The sequence below is a fragment of the Apium graveolens genome, chromosome 9 (assembly GCF_009905375.1).
Source record: "Apium graveolens cultivar Ventura chromosome 9, ASM990537v1, whole genome shotgun sequence".
NCBI lineage: Eukaryota > Viridiplantae > Streptophyta > Magnoliopsida > Apiales > Apiaceae > Apium > Apium graveolens.
The window spans coordinates 2,632,483-2,654,221 of NC_133655.1; the positions used below are offsets into that span (position 1 = coordinate 2,632,483).

General features: G+C 34.3%; 4 protein-coding genes across 4 annotated transcripts; all 4 read left to right on the forward strand.

The window, feature by feature from the left end:
* Positions 1 to 293: 293 nt before the first annotated feature.
* LOC141683675 (transcription factor DIVARICATA-like) lies at positions 294 to 1,751 on the forward strand. Its single transcript, XM_074488423.1, has 3 exons — positions 294 to 652; positions 828 to 1,000; positions 1,741 to 1,751. Exons 1-3 carry the CDS (start codon positions 294 to 296, stop codon positions 1,749 to 1,751), a joined length of 543 nt encoding a protein of 180 aa, XP_074344524.1.
* Positions 1,752 to 6,427: 4,676 nt separating this feature from the next.
* LOC141683678 (transcription factor DIVARICATA-like) lies at positions 6,428 to 7,190 on the forward strand. The gene is made up of 2 exons (XM_074488436.1): positions 6,428 to 6,822; positions 6,962 to 7,190. Exons 1-2 carry the CDS (start codon positions 6,428 to 6,430, stop codon positions 7,188 to 7,190), a joined length of 624 nt encoding a protein of 207 aa, XP_074344537.1.
* Positions 7,191 to 10,436: 3,246 nt separating this feature from the next.
* On the forward strand, positions 10,437 to 11,894 carry LOC141683681 (transcription factor SRM1-like). Its single transcript, XM_074488438.1, has 3 exons — positions 10,437 to 10,831; positions 10,971 to 11,143; positions 11,884 to 11,894. Exons 1-3 carry the CDS (start codon positions 10,437 to 10,439, stop codon positions 11,892 to 11,894), a joined length of 579 nt encoding a protein of 192 aa, XP_074344539.1.
* Positions 11,895 to 20,575: 8,681 nt separating this feature from the next.
* Positions 20,576 to 21,338, forward strand: LOC141683682 (transcription factor SRM1-like). Its single transcript, XM_074488439.1, has 2 exons — positions 20,576 to 20,970; positions 21,110 to 21,338. The coding sequence occupies exons 1-2, from the start codon at positions 20,576 to 20,578 to the stop codon at positions 21,336 to 21,338; spliced, it is 624 nt and encodes a 207-aa protein (XP_074344540.1).
* The last annotated feature ends 401 nt before the right edge of the window (positions 21,339 to 21,739 follow it).

Below are 21,739 nucleotides of genomic sequence, written 5' to 3' on the forward strand. Positions count from 1 at the left end.
GCAATTAAATTTTATAATTTATTTTCAGTTACAAGACAATTTTTTTATTTTTAAAATGAAAGTGGTATAAAAAAATTATAAATTTTATCTGTAATAAGGTGGTGACGTTGTAGAAGTAATTTTTTAAAGTATCCTACAGAAGGCTTGTATCTCATCTACTCTATCTCATGGATTTCCTCATTAATTGCTTTGTTGAAAAAAGCTTCTGCAATCCCCTATATAGTGTCACTCTATCCTTAGTAGTCCACATCTCTTTCTGAAGAAAACAAAGAGAGAGAAAGACAGTCAATCCTATGGAAGGATTGTTCAGTACCTTCCCTCAAAAAACAAATGAAAATGATGTCTATACTAGTGATGGATGGACTTTTAAGGATAATAAGTTATATGAAGATATTATGGAAGAATTTGAAGACTACGGTTCTGTATCATCTTTTCAGAGGGTGGCTCAAGTGATGCCTTGGAAAACCATGGCATCCATTAAACTTCATCATCAGGTTTTGATGGAGGAATTAGACTGGATCAAGTCTTCCAAAGGCGAATTTGAAGACATCATCATGGAGGACAATGGTGATTTTGAAGATATTATCATTGAGGATAGCATGGTGGAGGAGAAAGCAAAAGAGCAGGCTGAACAGTATACTACCAGGCCAAGGTAACCAGCCAGAATATGGACTTTGGAAGAACACAGGTGACACTTAGTAAGAAATTAAGAAAAATCAAGTATCTAAATACCACCTTTAATCATCGTTGCCAAGTTATTATTATCCCAAAAACATATAAACGTCATGTTAGCTTAAATGCAATTTTTTCCCCGGAAAATATGACAGGTGGTTTATGCGGGGGTTAGAAATATGCGGGAAAGGAGATTGGAGGAACATAGCCAAGTATTTCGTGCCATCCACGACTCCATCTCAGGTTGCAAGTCATGGTCAAAAATTCCTAAAGCGCGCTGAGAAAGAAGACACTGAGAAACGTAGGACGACCATTAACGACATTCAATGTCTGTGTTGCGACTCTAGCCCATGCATGTATGGGGCCTCAGTGTCTTTCGTCTAGTCCTCTAGCATATATATTAAGCAGGTTATGTGCACCAACTTACAAATAAATATTGGGGCCAATCTATGTGGATGCCTCTACTTTTAATATTTCTCCATTGTCTAAAAAACAACTATATGAACCAATAATAATTCCCTGATAAAGATCAGGCTATGATAATAATGTTTCTTTGATTTAATCAAGCTATGGTGAACATATTTCTTCCACATTTGTTAGTTCTTATTTTCTCTGATTAAAATTTGATCTAATTGAATTCATGCATCAAGCATGGTACCTAATAAGAGCATCATATCATCACTGCATGGCCAAGAAAATAATTCTTTTACTATATATGTTTATTTATTCAACTCACGATGAGCTCGTTTAAGAGAACTCGGCTCGGCTCATGTCGGCTCGTTTTCCTAAAGAGACCTTCTTGAATATGAAAACAAGTTCGAATAAGTAAAACAGCCGAGCCAAGTCGAGTTTGAATATCATTTTTAGCTATATTATTTAATGGGCTCGACTCGTTTGAAAAATTTATTGTTTGTTTGTTGCACTGTGTGCAACAGTTCTCAATGCAAGGCTATGCAAAAAAACTGGAAAATCAAAAAATTATGCAAAATCGTCCAACCACATACCACACATAAGAACCATTACATACTTCATATAAGAGATATAAAATTCTTTTTTTTTGCTGTGCAGGCCTTACCTAGGTAGAAAATAAAAGAAAGTTCTAATGGATAAAAGAAGATGAAAGTCATGATAATTGAAGTGTATCTATTTAACAGAAGACAAGTAAATAATATGAATAGTTAAAGCAATTAAATTTTATAATTTATTTTCAGTTACATGACAAATTTTGTATATTTAAAATGAATGTGGTATTAAAAAATTATAAATTTTATCTCTAATACGGTGGTGACGTTTCAATAATTTATTTATCTGTAGAAGTAATTTTTTAAAGTATCCTAGAGAAGGCTTGTATCTCATCTACTATATCTCATGGATTTCCTCATTAATTTCTTTGTTGAAAAAAGCTTCTGCAATCCCCTATATAGTGTCACTCTATCCTTAGTAGTCCACATCTCTTTCTGAAGAAAAAAAAAGAGAGAAACACAGTCAGTCCTATGGAAGGATTGTTCTGTACCTTCCCTCAACAAACAAATGAAAATGATGTGTATACTAGTGATGGATGGACTTTCAAGGATAATAAGTTATATGAAGATATTATGGAAGAATTTGAAGACTACGGTTCTGTAGCATTTTTTCAGAGGGTGGCTAAGGTGATGCCTTGGAAAACCATTGCATCCATTAAACTTCATCATCAGGTTTTGATGGAGGAATTAGACTGGATCAAGTCTACCAACGGCGAATTTGAAGACATCATCATGGAGGACAATGGTGATTTTGAAGATATTATCATTGAGGATAGCATGGTGGAGGAGAAAGCAAAAGAGCAGGCTGAACAGTATACTACCAGGCCAAGGAAACCAGCCAGAATATGGACTTTGGAAGAACACAGGTGATGCTTAGTAAGAAATTAAGAAAAATCAAGTATCTAAATACCACCTTTAATCATCGTTGCCAAGTTATTATTATCCCAAAAACATATAAACGTCATGTTAGCTTAAATGCAATTTTTTGCCCGGAAAATATGACAGGTGGTTTATGCGGGGGTTAGAAATATGCGGGAAAGGAGATTGGAGGAACATAGCCAAGTATTTCGTGCCTTCCAGGACTCCATCTCAGGTTGCAAGTCATGCTCAAAAATTCCTAAAGCGCGTTGAGAAAGAAGACACTGAGAAACGTAGGACGACCATTAATGACATTCAATGTCTGTGTTGCGACTCTAGCCCATGCATGTATGGGGCCTCAGTGTCTTTCGTCTAGTCCTCTAGCATATATATTAAGCAGGTTATGTGCACCAACTTACAAATAAATATTGGGGCCAATCTATGTGGATGCCTCGACTTTTAATGTTTCTCCGTTGTCTAAAAAACAACTATATGAACCAATAATAATTTCCTGATAATGATCAGGCTATGATAATAATGTTTCTTTGATTTAATCAAGCTATGGTGAATATATTTCTTCCACATTTGTTAGTTCTTATTTTCTCTGATTAAAATTTGATCTAATTGAATTCATGCATGGTACCTAATAAGAGCATCATATCATCACTGCATGGCCAAGAAAATAATTCTTTTACTATATATGTTTATTTATTCAACTCAGGATGAGCTCGTTTAAGAGAACTCGGCTCGGCTCATGTCGGCTCGTTTTCCCAAAGAGACTGTCTTGAATATGAAAACAAGTTTGAATGAGTAAACCAGCCTAGCCTAGTCGAGTTTAAATATCATTTTCAGCTAGATTATTTAAGGGGCTCGACTCGTTTGAAGAATTTACTGTTTGTTTGCTGCACTGTGTGCAACACTTCTCAATGCAAAGCTATGGAAGAAAACTGGAAAATTATAAAACTATGCAAAATCGTCCAACCACATACCACACATAAGAACCATTACATACTTCATATAAGAGATATAAAATTCTTTTTTTTGCCTTACTTGGTAAGAAAATAAAATAAAGTTCTAATGGATAAAAGAAGATGAAAGTCATGATAATTGAAGTGAAGTGTCTGTATTTAACAGAAGACAAGTAAATAATATGAATAGTTAAAGCAATTAAATTTTATAATTTATTTTCAGTTACAATACTAATTTTTTATTTTTAAAATGAATGTGGTATAAAAAAATTATAAATTTTATCTGTAATACGGTGGTGACGTTTCAACAATTTATTTATCAGTAGAAGTAATTTTTTAAAGTATCCTATAGAAGGCTTGTATCTCATCTACTCTATATCATGGATTTCCTCATTAATTTCTTTGTTGAAAAAAGCTTCTGCAATCCCCTATATAGTGTCACTCTATCCTTAGTAGTCCACATCTCTTTCTGAAGAAAAAAAATAGAGAGAAAGACAGTCAGTCCTATGGAAGGATTGTTGTGTACCTTCCCTCAACAAACAAATGAAAATGATGTGTATACTAGTGATGGATGGACTTTTAAGGATAATAAGTTATATGAAGATATTATGGAAGAATTTGAAGACTACGGTTCTGTAGCATTGTTTCAGAGGGTGGCTCAAGTGATGCCTTGGAAAACCATGGCATCCATTAAACTTCATCATCAGGTTTTGATGGAGGAATTAGACTGGATCAAGTCTTCCAACGGCGAATTTGAAGACATCATCATGGAGGACAATGGTGATTTTGAAGATATTATCATTGAGGATAGCATGGTGGAGGAGAAAGCATAAGAGCAGGCTGAACAGTATACTACCAGGCCAAGGAAACCAGCCAGAATATGGACTTTGGAAGAACACAGGTGACGCTTAGTAAGAAATTAAGAAAAATCAAGTATCCAAATACCACCTTTAATCATCGTTGCCAATTTATTATTATCCCAAAAACATGTAAACGTCATGCTAGCTTAAATGCAATTTTTTGCCGGGAAAATATGACAGGTGGTTTATGCAGGGGTTAGAAATATGCGGGAAAGGAGATTGGAGGAATATAGCCAAGTATCTCGTGCCTTCCACGACTCCATATCAGGTTGCAAGTCATGCTCAAAAATTTCTAAAGCGCGTTGAGAAAGAAGACACTGAGAAATGTAGGACGACCATTAATGACATTCAATGTCTGTGTTGCGACTCTAGCCCATGCATGTATGGGGCCTCAGTCTCTTTCGTCTAGTCCTCTAGCATATATATTAAGCATGTTATGTGCACCAACTTACAAATAATATTGGGGCCGATCTATGTGGATGCCTCGACTTTTAATGTTTCTCCGTTGTCTAATAAACAACTATATGAACCAATAATAATTCCCTGATAATGATCAGGCTATGATAATAATGTTTCTTTGATTTAATTAAGCTATGGTGAACATATTTCTTCCACATTTGTTAGTTCTTATTTTCTCTCAATAAAATTTGATCTAATTGAATTCATGTATCATGCATGGTACCTAATAAGAGCATCATATCATCACTGCATGGCCAAGAAAATAATTCTTTTACTATATATGTTTATTTATTCAACTCAGAATGAGCTCGTTTAAGAGAACTCGGCCCGGCTCGTGTCGGCTCGTTTTCCTAAAGAGACCGTCTTGAATATGAAAACAAGTTCGAATGAGTAAACCAGCCTAGCCTAGTCGAGTTTGAATATCATTTTCGGATAGATTATTTAACGGGCTCGACTCGTTTGAAAAAAGTACTGTTTGTTTGCTGCACTGTGTGCAACACTTCTCAATGCAAAGCTATGAAAAAAAACTGGAAAATCATAAAACTATGCAAATTCGTCCAACCAGTGGATGCCTCGACTTGTAATGTTTCTCCGTTGTCTAAAAAACAACTATATAAACCAATAATAATTCCCTGATAATGATCAGGCTATGATAATAATGTTAATTTGATTTAATCAAGCTATGGTGAACATATTTCTTCCACATTTGTTAGTTCTTATTTTCTCTGATTAAAATTTGATCTAATTGAATTCATGCATGGTACCTAATAAGAGCATCATATCATCACTGCATGGCCAAGAAAATAATTCTTTTACTATATATGTTTATTTATTCAACTCAGGATGAGCTCGTTTAAGAGAACTCGGCTCGGCTCATGTCGGCTCGTTTTCCTAAAGAGACTGTCTTGAATATGAAAACAAGTTCGAATGAGTAAACCAACCTAGCCTAGTCGAGTTTGAATATCATTTTCAGCTAGATTATTTAAGGCTCGACTCGTTTGATGAATTTACTGTTTGTTTGCTGCACTGTGTGCAACACTTCTCAATGCAAAGCTATGCAAAAAAACTGGAAAATCATAAAACTATGCAAAATGGTCCAACCACATACCACACATAAGAACCATTACATACTTCATATAAGAGATATAAAATTCTTTTTTTTGCCTTACTTAGGAAGAAAATAAAATAGAGTTCTAATGGATAAAAGAAGATGAAAGTCATGATAATTGAAGTGTCTGTATTTAACAGAAGATAAGTAAATAATATGAATAGTTAAAGCAATTAAACTTTATAATTTATTTTCAGTTACAATACTAATTTTTTATTTTTAAAATGAATGTGGTATAAAAAAATTATAAATTTTATCTGTAATACGGTGGTGACGTTTCAACAATTTATTTATCAGTAGAAGTAATTTTTTAAAATATCCTATAGAAGGCTTGTATCTCATCTACTCTATCTCATGGATTTCCTAATTAATTTCTTTGTTGAAAAAAGCTTCTGCAATCCCCTATATAGTGTCACTCTATCCTTAGTAGTCCACATCTCTTTCTGAAGAAAAAAAATAGAGAGAAAGACAGTCAGTCCTATGGAAGGATTGTTGTGTACCTTCCCTCAACAAACAAATGAAAATGATGTGTATACTAGTGATGGATGGACTTTTAAGGATAATAAGTTATATGAAGATATTATGGAAGAATTTGAAGACTACGGTTCTGTAGCATTGTTTCAGAGGGTGGCTCAAGTGATGCCTTGGAAAACCATGGCATCCATTAAACTTCATCATCAGGTTTTGATGGAGGAATTAGACTGGATCAAGTCTTCCAACGGCGAATTTGAAGACATCATCATGGAGGACAATGGTGATTTTGAAGATATTATCATTGAGGATAGCATGGTGGAGGAGAAAGCAAAAGAGCAGGCTGAACAGTATACTACCAGGCCAAGGAAACCAGCCAGAATATGGACTTTGGAAGAACACAGGTGACGCTTAGTAAGAAATTAAGAAAAATCAAGTATCTAAATACCACCTTTAATCATCGTTGCCAATTTATTATTATCCCAAAAACATGTAAACGTCATGCTAGCTTAAATGCAATTTTTTTCCGGGAAAATATGACAGGTGGTTTATGCAGGGGTTAGAAATATGCGGGAAAGGAGATTGGAGGAATATAGCCAAGTATCTCGTGCCTTCCAGGACTCCATATCAGGTTGCAAGTCATGCTCAAAAATTCCTAAAGCGCGTTGAGAAAGAAGACCCTGAGAAATGTAGGACGACCATTAACGACATTCAATGTCTGTGTTGCGACTCTAGCCCATGCATGTATGGGGCCTCAGTCTCTTTCGTCTAGTCCTCTAGCATATATATTAAGCATGTTATGTGCACCAACTTACAAATAATATTAGGGCCGATCTATGTGGATGCCTCGACTTTTAATGTTTCTCCGTTGACTAATAAACAACTATATGAACCAATAATAATTCCCTGATAATGATCAGGCTATGATAATAATGTTTCTTTGATTTAATTAAGCTATGGTGAACATATTTCTTCCACATTTGTTAGTTCTTATTTTCTCTCAATAAAATTTGATCTAATTGAATTCATGTATCATGCATGGTACCTAATAAGAGCATCATATCATCACTGCATGGCCAAGAAAATAATTCTTTTACTATATATGTTTATTTATTCAACTCAGAATGAGCTCGTTTAAGAGAACTCGGCCCGGCTCGTGTCGGCTCGTTTTCCTAAAGAGACCGTCTTGAATATGAAAACAAGTTCGAATGAGTAAACCAGCCTAGCCTAGTCGAGTTTGAATATCATTTTCGGATAGATTGTTTAGCGGGCTCGACTCGTTTGAAAAAAGTACTGTTTGTTTGCTGCACTGTGTGCAACACTTCTCAATGCAAAGCTATGAAAAAAAACTGGAAAATCATAAAACTATGCAAATTCGTCCAACCACATACCACACATAAGAACCATTACATACGTCATATAAGAGATATAAAATTCTTTTTTTTGCTATGTAGGCCTTACCTAGGAAGAAAATAAAATAAAGTTGTAATGGATAAAAGAAGATGAAAGTCATGATAATTTGATTTATATAATAATAGAATTGAAGTGTTTGTATTTAACAGAAGACAAGTAAATAACATGAATAGTTAAGGTATTTAAATTTTACAATTTTTTTTGAGTTACAACACAGTAATTTTTTTATAAATTTAATCTCTAATTGGTGGTGACGTTTCAACAATTTATTTATCTGTTGTTGGAGTAATTTTTTAAAGTATCCTACACAAGGCTTGTACCTCATCTACTCTATCTCATGGATTTCCTTATTAATTTCTCTGTTGAAAAAAGCTTTTTCAATCCCCTATATAGTGTCACTCTATCCTAAGTAGTCAACATCTCTTTCTGAAGAAAAAAAAAAGAGAGAAAGACAGTCAGTCCTATGGAAGGATTGTTCTGTACCTTCCCTCAACAAACAAATGAAAATGATGTGTATACTAGTGATGGATGCTTTTAAGGATAATAAGTTATATGAAGATATTATGGAAGAATTTGAAGACTACGGTTCTGTAGCATTTTTTGGGAGGGTGGCTCAAGTGATGCCTTGGAAAACTATGGCATCCATCAAACTTCATCATCAGGTTTTGATGGAGGAATTAGACTGGATCAAGTCTTCCAACGGCGAATTTGAAGACATCATCATGGAGGACAATGGTGATTTTGAAGATATTATCATTGAGGATAGCATGGTGGAGGAGAAAGCAAAAGAGCAGGCTGAACAGTATACTACCACGCTAAGGAAACCAGCCAGAATATGGAGTTTGGAAGAACACAGGTGACACTTAGTAAGAAATTAAGAAAAATCAAGTATCTAAATACCACCTTTAATCATCGTTGTCAAGTTATCACTACAAGAAATTTACAATCAAACAACGGTTGATAGACAACGATTAAAAAAAAACCGTCGTCCTAAAAAATCAAACAACGGTGAATTGATTTTGAAGAAAAAACAATTGTGTGAGCTCCAGAATAAACAACGGATATCCATCTTTTTTAAACTGTTGTACAAGTTGTATCCTCTCATCGTGTCAAATAACGGTTTTTTAAATATAGTGTTGTTGTAGATGTTTAACACAACGATTACAGACCGTTGTTACTATGCTAACATATAGGGATATAAGTCAACGGTTTTGACATTATATTGTGTAATTCAGACAACGGTTTTTCAGAAAGGTTATCCTCTAAACCATCAAACAACGGAATGAAAAAAGTTTTCTGAGGAATTTCAATGGGTACCACGTACTGAGGTGGCAGCACGTGATATGTGGTAAATCATTCACAAGGATTGTTGAGGTGGCGAAATGAGAGCCCTTCATAGAAATGAGATTTGATATCGGTCGTTAGATCGAAAATTAGCTGATAATCTTAAACAATGGTTTTATGTTAAAACAAAAGTGTTGTCTTAGTTGGTCTCATACAAGTTTTTAGATAATACGTTGTGTATACGTAATTCACACAACAGTTTTTAGAAAGGTTGTCTTAGAAACCTTCATACAACAGAATAAAACAATTGTCTGAAATAGTTATTGTATAATATCAATGGGCACCGCCTGATGAGGTGGCACCCCATGATAGGTTGTAAATATTTTACTCCGATTGCTGAAGTGTCGGAATGACAACCCTTAATTGAAATGAGATTAGATATTAGCCGTTAGATTGAAAAAAGCTGATATGCTTACACAACGGTTTTATAATAAAAAAAGTGTTGTCTTAGTTTATCTTTAGAGAATGGTGTTTGAAGGAAACCATTGTAAAAGTATTACTGTATAAAATGATATTCCCGGTTAACAAGTTAAATTTTTAAATGATTTTTTCGATCTGTACGGATGTTAAGATATATTAATTTTAGTCATATGAATAAGTAAACCAACCTAGCCTAGTCGAGTTTGAATATCATTTTTAGCTAGATTATTTAACGGGCTCGACTCGTTTGAAGAATTTACTGTTTGTTTGCTGCACTGTGTGCAACACTTCTCAATGCAAAGCTATGCAAGAAAACTGGAAAATCATAGAACTATGCAAAATCGTCCAACCACATACCACACATAAGAACCATTACATACTTCATATAAGAGATATAAAATTCTTTTTTTTGCCTTACTTGGTAAGAAAATAAAATAAAGTTCTAATGGATAAAAGAAGATGAAAGTCATGATAATTGAAGTGAAGTGTCTGTATTTAACAGAAGACAAGTAAATAATATGAATAGTTAAAGCAATTAAATTTTATAATTTATTTTCAGTTACAAGAAAAAAATTTATTTTTAAAATGAAAGTGGTATAAAAAAATTATAAATTTTATCTGTAATACGGTGGTGACGTTTGAGCAATTTATTTATCTGTAGAAGTAATTTTTTAAAGTATCCTAGAGAAGGCTTGTATCTCATCTACTCTATCTCATGGATTTCCTCATTAATTTCTTTGTTGAAAAAAGCTTCTGCAATCCCCTATATAGTGTCACTCTATCCATAGTAGTCCACATCTCTTTCGGAAGAAACAAAAGAGAGAGAAAGACAGTCTGTCCTATGCAAGGATTGTTCTGTACCTTCCCTCAACAAACAAATGAAAATGATGTCTATACTAGTGATGGATGGACTTTTAAGGATAATAAGGTATATGAAGATATTATGGAAGAATTTGAAGACTACGGTTCTGTATCATTTTTTCAGAGGGTGGCTCAAGTGATGCCTTGGAAAACCATGGCATCCATTAAACTTCATCATCAGGTTTTGATGGAGGAATTAGACTGGATCAAGTCTTCCAACGGCGAATTTGAAGACATCATCATGGAGGACAATGGTGATTTTGAAGATATTATCATTGAGGATAGCATGGTGGAGGAGAAAGCAAAACAGCAGGCTGAACAGTATACTACCAGGCCAAGGAAACCAGCCAGAATATGGACTTTGGAAGAACACAGGTGACACTTAGTAAGAAATTAAGAAAAATCAAGTATCTAAATACCACCTTTAATCATCGTTGCCAAGTTATTATTATCCCAAAAACATATAAACGTCATGTTAGCTTAAATGCAATTTTTTGCCCCGAAAATATGACAGGTGGTTTATGCGGGGGTTAGAAATATGCGGGAAAGGAGATTGGAGGAAGATAGCCAAGTATTTCGTGCCTTCCAGGACTCCATCTCAGGTTGCAAGTCATGCTCAAAAATTCCTAAAGCGCGTTGAGAAAGAAGACACTGAGAAACGTAGGACGACCATTAATGACATTCAATGTCTGTGTTGCGACTCTAGCCCATGCATGTATGGGGCCTCAGTGTCTTTCGTCTAGTCCTCTAGCATATATATTAAGCAGGTTATGTGCACCAACTTACAAATAAATATTGGGGCCAATCTATGTGGATGCCTCGACTTTTAATGTTTCTCCATTGTCTAAAAAACAACTATATGAACCAATAATAATTCCCTGATAATGATCAGGCTATGATAATAATGTTAATTTGATTTAATCAAGCTATGGTGAACATATTTCTTCCACATTTGTTAGTTCTTATTTTCTCTGATTAAAATTTGATCTAATTGAATTCATGCATCAAGCATGGTACCTAATAAGAGCATCATATCATCACTGCATGGCCAAGAAAATAATTCTTTTACTATATATGTTTATTTATTCAACTCACGATGAGCTCGTTTAAGAGAACTCGGCTCGGCTCATGTCGGCTCGTTTTCCTAAAGAGACCTTCTTGAATATGAAAACAAGTTCGAATAAGTAAAACAGCCGAGCCAAGTCGAGTTTGAATATCATTTTTAGCTATATTATTTAATGGGCTCGACTCGTTTGAAAAATTTATTGTTTGTTTGTTGCACTGTGTGCAACAGTTCTCAATGCAAGGCTATGCAAAAAAACTGGAAAATCAAAAAATTATGCAAAATCGTCCAACCACATACCACACATAAGAACCATTACATACTTCATATAAGAGATATAAAATTCTTTTTTTTTGCTGTGCAGGCCTTACCTAGGTAGAAAATAAAAGAAAGTTCTAATGGATAAAAGAAGATGAAAGTCATGATAATTGAAGTGTATCTATTTAACAGAAGACAAGTAAATAATATGAATAGTTAAAGCAATTAAATTTTATAATTTATTTTCAGTTACATGACAAATTTTGTATATTTAAAATGAATGTGGTATTAAAAAATTATAAATTTTATCTCTAATACGGTGGTGACGTTTCAACAATTTATTTATCTGTAGAAGTAATTTTTTAAAGTATCCTAGAGAAGGCTTGTATCTCATCTACTATATCTCATGGATTTCCTCATTAATTTCTTTGTTGAAAAAAGCTTCTGCAATCCCCTATATAGTGTCACTCTATCCTTAGTAGTCCACATCTCTTTCTGAAGAAAAAAAAAAGAGAGAAACACAGTCAGTCCTATGGAAGGATTGTTCTGTACCTTCCCTCAACAAACAAATGAAAATGATGTGTATACTAGTGATGGATGGACTTTCAAGGATAATAAGTTATATGAAGATATTATGGAAGAATTTGAAGACTACGGTTCTGTAGCATTTTTTCAGAGGGTGGCTAAGGTGATGCCTTGGAAAACCATTGCATCCATTAAACTTCATCATCAGGTTTTGATGGAGGAATTAGACTGGATCAAGTCTACCAACGGCGAATTTGAAGACATCATCATGGAGGACAATGGTGATTTTGAAGATATTATCATTGAGGATAGCATGGTGGAGGAGAAAGCAAAAGAGCAGGCTGAACAGTATACTACCAGGCCAAGGAAACCAGCCAGAATATGGACTTTGGAAGAACACAGGTGATGCTTAGTAAGAAATTAAGAAAAATCAAGTATCTAAATACCACCTTTAATCATCGTTGCCAAGTTATTATTATCCCAAAAACATATAAACGTCATGTTAGCTTAAATGCAATTTTTTGCCCGGAAAATATGACAGGTGGTTTATGCGGGGGTTAGAAATATGCGGGAAAGGAGATTGGAGGAACATAGCCAAGTATTTCGTGCCTTCCAGGACTCCATCTCAGGTTGCAAGTCATGCTCAAAAATTCCTAAAGCGCGTTGAGAAAGAAGACACTGAGAAACGTAGGACGACCATTAATGACATTCAATGTCTGTGTTGCGACTCTAGCCCATGCATATATGGGGCCTCAGTGTCTTTCGTCTAGTCCTCTAGCATATATATTAAGCAGGTTATGTGCACCAACTTACAAATAAATATTGGGGCCAATCTATGTGGATGCCTCGACTTTTAATGTTTCTCCGTTGTCTAAAAAACAACTATATGAACCAATAATAATTTCCTGATAATGATCAGGCTATGATAATAATGTTTCTTTGATTAATCAAGCTATGGTGAATATATTTCTTCCACATTTGTTAGTTCTTATTTTCTCTGATTAAAATTTGATCTAATTGAATTCATGCATGGTACCTAATAAGAGCATCATATCATCACTGCATGGCCAAGAAAGTAATTCTTTTACTATATATGTTTATTTATTCAACTCAGGATGAGCTCGTTTAAGAGAACTCGGCTCGGCTCATGTCGGCTCGTTTTCCCAAAGAGACTGTCTTGAATATGAAAACAAGTTTGAATGAGTAAACCAGCCTAGCCTAGTCGAGTTTAAATATCATTTTCAGCTAGATTATTTAAGGGGCTCGACTCGTTTGAAGAATTTACTGTTTGTTTGCTGCACTGTGTGCAACACTTCTCAATGCAAAGCTATGGAAGAAAACTGGAAAATTATAAAACTATGCAAAATCGTCCAACCACATACCACACATAAGAACCATTACATACTTCATATAAGAGATATAAAATTCTTTTTTTTGCCTTACTTGGTAAGAAAATAAAATAAAGTTCTAATGGATAAAAGAAGATGAAAGTCATGATAATTGAAGTGAAGTGTCTGTATTTAACAGAAGACAAGTAAATAATATGAATAGTTAAAGCAATTAAATTTTATAATTTATTTTCAGTTACAATACTAATTTTTTATTTTTAAAATGAATGTGGTATAAAAAAATTATAAATTTTATCTGTAATACGGTGGTGACGTTTCAACAATTTATTTATCAGTAGAAGTAATTTTTTAAAGTATCCTATAGAAGGCTTGTATCTCATCTACTCTATATCATGGATTTCCTCATTAATTTCTTTGTTGAAAAAAGCTTCTGCAATCCCCTATATAGTGTCACTCTATCCTTAGTAGTCCACATCTCTTTCTGAAGAAAAAAAATAGAGAGAAAGACAGTCAGTCCTATGGAAGGATTGTTGTGTACCTTCCCTCAACAAACAAATGAAAATGATGTGTATACTAGTGATGGATGGACTTTTAAGGATAATAAGTTATATGAAGATATTATGGAAGAATTTGAAGACTACGGTTCTGTAGCATTGTTTCAGAGGGTGGCTCAAGTGATGCCTTGGAAAACCATGGCATCCATTAAACTTCATCATCAGGTTTTGATGGAGGAATTAGACTGGATCAAGTCTTCCAACGGCGAATTTGAAGACATCATCATGGAGGACAATGGTGATTTTGAAGATATTATCATTGAGGATAGCATGGTGGAGGAGAAAGCATAAGAGCAGGCTGAACAGTATACTACCAGGCCAAGGAAACCAGCCAGAATATGGACTTTGGAAGAACACAGGTGACGCTTAGTAAGAAATTAAGAAAAATCAAGTATCCAAATACCACCTTTAATCATCGTTGCCAATTTATTATTATCCCAAAAACATGTAAACGTCATGCTAGCTTAAATGCAATTTTTTGCCGGGAAAATATGACAGGTGGTTTATGCAGGGGTTAGAAATATGCGGGAAAGGAGATTGGAGGAATATAGCCAAGTATCTCGTGCCTTCCACGACTCCATATCAGGTTGCAAGTCATGCTCAAAAATTTCTAAAGCGCGTTGAGAAAGAAGACACTGAGAAATGTAGGACGACCATTAATGACATTCAATGTCTGTGTTGCGACTCTAGCCCATGCATGTATGGGGCCTCAGTCTCTTTCGTCTAGTCCTCTAGCATATATATTAAGCATGTTATGTGCACCAACTTACAAATAATATTGGGGCCGATCTATGTGGATGCCTCGACTTTTAATGTTTCTCCGTTGTCTAATAAACAACTATATGAACCAATAATAATTCCCTGATAATGATCAGGCTATGATAATAATGTTTCTTTGATTTAATTAAGCTATGGTGAACATATTTCTTCCACATTTGTTAGTTCTTATTTTCTCTCAATAAAATTTGATCTAATTGAATTCATGTATCATGCATGGTACCTAATAAGAGCATCATATCATCACTGCATGGCCAAGAAAATAATTCTTTTACTATATATGTTTATTTATTCAACTCAGAATGAGCTCGTTTAAGAGAACTCGGCCCGGCTCGTGTCGGCTCGTTTTCCTAAAGAGACCGTCTTGAATATGAAAACAAGTTCGAATGAGTAAACCAGCCTAGCCTAGTCGAGTTTGAATATCATTTTCGGATAGATTATTTAACGGGCTCGACTCATTTGAAAAAAGTACTGTTTGTTTGCTGCACTGTGTGCAACACTTCTCAATGCAAAGCTATGAAAAAAAACTGGAAAATCATAAAACTATGCAAATTCGTCCAACCAGTGGATGCCTCGACTTGTAATGTTTCTCCATTGTCTAAAAAACAACTATATAAACCAATAATAATTCCCTGATAATGATCAGGCTATGATAATAATGTTAATTTGATTTAATCAAGCTATGGTGAACATATTTCTTCCACATTTGTTAGTTCTTATTTTCTCTGATTAAAATTTGATCTAATTGAATTCATGCATGGTACCTAATAAGAGCATCATATCATCACTGCATGGCCAAGAAAATAATTCTTTTACTATATATGTTTATTTATTCAACTCAGGATGAGCTCGTTTAAGAGAACTCGGCTCGGCTCATGTCGGCTCGTTTTCCTAAAGAGACTGTCTTGAATATGAAAACAAGTTCGAATGAGTAAACCAACCTAGCCTAGTCGAGTTTGAATATCATTTTCAGCTAGATTATTTAAGGCTCGACTCGTTTGATGAATTTACTGTTTGTTTGCTGCACTGTGTGCAACACTTCTCAATGCAAAGCTATGCAAAAAAACTGGAAAATCATAAAACTATGCAAAATGGTCCAACCACATACCACACATAAGAACCATTACATACTTCATATAAGAGATATAAAATTCTTTTTTTTGCCTTACTTAGGAAGAAAATAAAATAGAGTTCTAATGGATAAAAGAAGATGAAAGTCATGATAATTGAAGTGTCTGTATTTAACAGAAGATAAGTAAATAATATGAATAGTTAAAGCAATTAAACTTTATAATTTATTTTCAGTTACAATACTAATTTTTATTTTTAAAATGAATGTGGTATAAAAAAATTATAAATTTTATCTGTAATACGGTGGTGACGTTTCAACAATTTATTTATCAGTAGAAGTAATTTTTTAAAATATCCTATAGAAGGCTTGTATCTCATCTACTCTATCTCATGGATTTCCTAATTAATTTCTTTGTTGAAAAAAGCTTCTGCAATCCCCTATATAGTGTCACTCTATCCTTAGTAGTCCACATCTCTTTCTGAAGAAAAAAATAGAGAGAAAGACAGTCAGTCCTATGGAAGGATTGTTGTGTACCTTCCCTCAACAAACAAATGAAAATGATGTGTATACTAGTGATGGATGGACTTTTAAGGATAATAAGTTATATGAAGATATTATGGAAGAATTTGAAGACTACGGTTCTGTAGCATTGTTTCAGAGGGTGGCTCAAGTGATGCCTTGGAACACCATGGCATCCATTAAACTTCATCATCAGGTTTTGATGGAGGAATTAGACTGGATCAAGTCTTCCAACGGCGAATTTGAAGACATCATCATGGAGGACAATGGTGATTTTGAAGATATTATCATTGAGGATAGCATGGTGGAGGAGAAAGCAAAAGAGCAGGCTGAACAGTATACTACCAGGCCAAGGAAACCAGCCAGAATATGGACTTTGGAAGAACACAGGTGACGCTTAGTAAGAAATTAAGAAAAATCAAGTATCTAAATACCACCTTTAATCATCGTTGCCAATTTATTATTATCCCAAAACATGTAAACGTCATGCTAGCTTAAATGCAATTTTTTGCCGGGAAAATATGACAGGTGGTTTATGCAGGGGTTAGAAATATGCGGGAAAGGAGATTGGAGGAATATAGCCAAGTATCTCGTGCCTTCCAGGACTCCATATCAGGTTGCAAGTCATGCTCAAAAATTCCTAAAGCGCGTTGAGAAAGAAGACCCTGAGAAATGTAGGACGACCATTAACGACATTCAATGTCTGTGTTGCGACTCTAGCCCATGCATGTATGGGGCCTCAGTCTCTTTCGTCTAGTCCTCTAGCATATATATTAAGCATGTTATGTGCACCAACTTACAAATAATATTAGGGCCGATCTATGTGGATGCCTCGACTTTTAATGTTTCTCCGTTGACTAATAAACAACTATATGAACCAATAATAATTCCCTGATAATGATCAGGCTATGATAATAATGTTTCTTTGATTTAATTAAGCTATGGTGAACATATTTCTTCCACATTTGTTAGTTCTTATTTTCTCTCAATAAAATTTGATCTAATTGAATTCATGTATCATGCATGGTACCTAATAAGAGCATCATATCATCACTGCATGGCCAAGAAAATAATTCTTTTACTATATATGTTTATTTATTCAACTCAGAATGAGCTCGTTTAAGAGAACTCGGCCCGGCTCGTGTCGGCTCGTTTTCCTAAAGAGACCGTCTTGAATATGAAAACAAGTTCGAATGAGTAAACCAGCCTAGCCTAGTCGAGTTTGAATATCATTTTCGGATAGATTGTTTAGCGGGCTCGACTCGTTTGAAAAAAGTACTGTTTGTTTGCTGCACTGTGTGCAACACTTCTCAATGCAAAGCTATGAAAAAAAACTGGAAAATCATAAAACTATGCAAATTCGTCCAACCACATACCACACATAAGAACCATTACATACGTCATATAAGAGATATAAAATTCTTTTTTTTGCTATGTAGGCCTTACCTAGGAAGAAAATAAAATAAAGTTGTAATGGATAAAAGAAGATGAAAGTCATGATAATTTGATTTATATAATAATAGAATTGAAGTGTTTGTATTTAACAGAAGACAAGTAAATAACATGAATAGTTAAGGTATTTAAATTTTACAATTTTTTTTGAGTTACAACACAGTAATTTTTTTATAAATTTAATCTCTAATTGGTGGTGACGTTTCAACAATTTATTTATCTGTTGTTGGAGTAATTTTTTAAAGTATCCTACACAAGGCTTGTACCTCATCTACTCTATCTCATGGATTTCCTTATTAATTTCTCTGTTGAAAAAAGCTTTTTCAATCCCCTATATAGTGTCACTCTATCCTAAGTAGTCAACATCTCTTTCTGAAGAAAAAAAAAAGAGAGAAAGACAGTCAGTCCTATGGAAGGATTGTTCTGTACCTTCCCTCAACAAACAAATGAAAATGATGTGTATACTACTGATGGATGCTTTTAAGGATAATAAGTTATATGAAGATATTATGGAAGAATTTGAAGACTACGGTTCTGTAGCATTTTTTGGGAGGGTGGCTCAAGTGATGCCTTGGAAAACTATGGCATCCATCAAACTTCATCATCAGGTTTTGATGGAGGAATTAGACTGGATCAAGTCTTCCAACGGCGAATTTGAAGACATCATCATGGAGGACAATGGTGATTTTGAAGATATTATCATTGAGGATAGCATGGTGGAGGAGAAAGCAAAAGAGCAGGCTGAACAGTATACTACCACGCTAAGGAAACCAGCCAGAATATGGAGTTTGGAAGAACACAGGTGACACTTAGTAAGAAATTAAGAAAAATCAAGTATCTAAATACCACCTTTAATCATCGTTGTCAAGTTATCACTACAAGAAATTTACAATCAAACAACGGTTGATAGACAACGATTAAAAAAAAACCGTCGTCCTAAAAAATCAAACAACGGTGAATTGATTTTGAAGAAAAAACAATTGTGTGAGCTCCAGAATAAACAACGGATATCCATCTTTTTTAAACTGTTGTACAAGTTGTATCCTCTCATCGTGTCAAATAACGGTTTTTTAAATATAGTGTTGTTGTAGATGTTTAACACAACGATTACAGACCGTTGTTACTATGCTAACATATAGGGATATAAGTCAACGGTTTTGACATTATATTGTGTAATTCAGACAACGGTTTTTCAGAAAGGTTATCCTCTAAACCATCAAACAACGGAATGAAAAAAGTTTTCTGAGGAATTTCAATGGGTACCACGTACTGAGGTGGCAGCACGTGATATGTGGTAAATCATTCACAAGGATTGCTGAGGTGGCGAAATGAGAGCCCTTCATTGAAATGAGATTTGATATCGGTCGTTAGATCGAAAATTAGCTGATAATCTTAAACAATGGTTTTATGTTAAAACAAAAGTGTTGTCTTAGTTGGTCTCATACAAGTTTTTAGATAATACGTTGTGTATACGTAATTCACACAACAGTTTTTAGAAAGGTTGTCTTAGAAACCTTCATACAACAGAATAAAACAATTGTCTGAAATAGTTATTGTATAATATCAATGGGCACCGCCTGATGAGGTGGCACCCCATGATAGGTTGTAAATATTTTACTCCGATTGCTGAAGTGTCGGAATGACAACCCTTAATTGAAATGAGATTAGATATTAGCCGTTAGATTGAAAAAAGCTGATATGCTTACACAACGGTTTTATAATAAAAAAAGTGTTGTCTTAGTTTATCTTTAGAGAATGGTGTTTGAAGGAAACCATTGTAAAAGTATTACTGTATAAAATGATATTCCCGGTTAACAAGTTAAATTTTTAAATGATTTTTTTGATCTGTACGGATGTTAAGATATATTAATTTTAGTCATATGAATAAGTAAACCAGCCTAGCCTAGTCGAGTTTGAATATCATTTTTAGCTAGATTATTTAACGGGCTCGACTCGTTTGAAGAATTTACTGTTTGTTTGCTGCACTGTGTGCAACACTTCTCAATGCAAAGCTATGCAAGAAAACTGGAAAATCATAGAACTATGCAAAATCGTCCAACCACATACCACACATAAGAACCATTACATACTTCATATAAGAGATATAAAATTCTTTTTTTTGCCTTACTTGGTAAGAAAATAAAATAAAGTTCTAATGGATAAAAGAAGATGAAAGTCATGATAATTGAAGTGAAGTGTCTGTATTTAACAGAAGACAAGTAAATAATATGAATAGTTAAAGCAATTAAATTTTATAATTTATTTTTAGTTACAAGAAAAAAATTTATTTTTAAAATGAAAGTGGTATAAAAAATTATAAATTTTATCTGTAATACGGTGGTGACGTTTGAGCAATTTATTTATCTGTAGAAGTAATTTTTTAAAGTATCCTAGAGAAGGCTTGTATCTCATCTACTCTATCTCATGAATTTCCTCATTAATTTCTTTGTTGAAAAAAGCTTCTGCAATCCCCTATATAGTGTCACTCTATCCATAGTAGTCCACATCTCTTTCGGAAGAAACAAAAGAGAGAGAAAGACAGTCTGTCCTATGCAAGGATTGTTCTGTACCTTCCCTCAACAAACAAATGAAAATGATGTCTATACTAGTGATGGATGGACTTTTAAGGATAATAAGGTATATGAAGATATTATGGAAGAATTTGAAGACTACGGTTCTGTATCATTTTTTCAGAGGGTGGCTCAAGTGATGCCTTGGAAAACCATGGCATCCATTAAACTTCATCATCAGGTTTTGATGGAGGAATTAGACTGGATCAAGTCTTCCAACGGCGAATTTGAAGACATCATCATGGAGGACAATGGTGATTTTGAAGATATTATCATTGAGGATAGCATGGTGGAGGAGAAAGCAAAACAGCAGGCTGAACAGTATACTACCAGGCCAAGGAAACCAGCCAGAATATGGACTTTGGAAGAACACAGGTGACACTTAGTAAGAAATTAAGAAAAATCAAGTATCTAAATACCACCTTTAATCATCGTTGCCAAGTTATTATTATCCCAAAAACATATAAACGTCATGTTAGCTTAAATGCAATTTTTTGCCCCGAAAATATGACAGGTGGTTTATGCGGGGGTTAGAAATATGCGGGAAAGGAGATTGGAGGAAGATAGCCAAGTATTTCGTGCCTTCCAGGACTCCATCTCAGGTTGCAAGTCATGCTCAAAAATTCCTAAAGCGCGTTGAGAAAGAAGACACTGAGAAACGTAGGACGACCATTAATGACATTCAATGTCTGTGTTGCGACTCTAGCCCATGCATGTATGGGGCCTCAGTGTCTTTCGTCTAGTCCTCTAGCATATATATTAAGCAGGTTATGTGCACCAACTTACAAATAAATATTGGGGCCAATCTATGTGGATGCCTCGACTTTTAATGTTTCTCCATTGTCTAAAAAACAACTATATGAACCAATAATAATTCCCTGATAATGATCAGGCTATGATAATAATGTTAATTTGATTTAATCAAGCTATGGTGAACATATTTCTTCCACATTTGTTAGTTCTTATTTTCTCTGATTAAAATTTGATCTAATTGAATTCATGCATGGTACCTAATAAGAGCATCATATCATCACTGCATGGCCAAGAAAATAATTCTTTTACTATATATGTTTATTTATTCAACTCAGGATGAGCTCGTTTAAGAGAACTCGGCTCGGCTCATGTCGGCTCGTTTTCCTAAAGA

Bases quoted from the DNA above. Each gene is read 5' to 3' on its own strand.
- LOC141683682 (XM_074488439.1), top strand. From the start codon at position 20,576: ATGCAAGGATTGTTCTGTACCTTCCCTCAACAAACAAATGAAAATGAT. The intron at 20,971-21,109 runs GTGACACTTAGT...AAAATATGACAG, and splicing joins TGGACTTTGGAAGAACACAG to GTGGTTTATGCGGGGGTTAG.
- LOC141683678 (XM_074488436.1), top strand. From the start codon at position 6,428: ATGGAAGGATTGTTGTGTACCTTCCCTCAACAAACAAATGAAAATGAT. The intron at 6,823-6,961 runs GTGACGCTTAGT...AAAATATGACAG, and splicing joins TGGACTTTGGAAGAACACAG to GTGGTTTATGCAGGGGTTAG.
- LOC141683681 (XM_074488438.1), top strand. From the start codon at position 10,437: ATGCAAGGATTGTTCTGTACCTTCCCTCAACAAACAAATGAAAATGAT. The intron at 10,832-10,970 runs GTGACACTTAGT...AAAATATGACAG, and splicing joins TGGACTTTGGAAGAACACAG to GTGGTTTATGCGGGGGTTAG.
- LOC141683675 (XM_074488423.1), top strand. From the start codon at position 294: ATGGAAGGATTGTTCAGTACCTTCCCTCAAAAAACAAATGAAAATGAT. The intron at 653-827 runs GTAACCAGCCAG...AAAATATGACAG, and splicing joins CAGTATACTACCAGGCCAAG to GTGGTTTATGCGGGGGTTAG.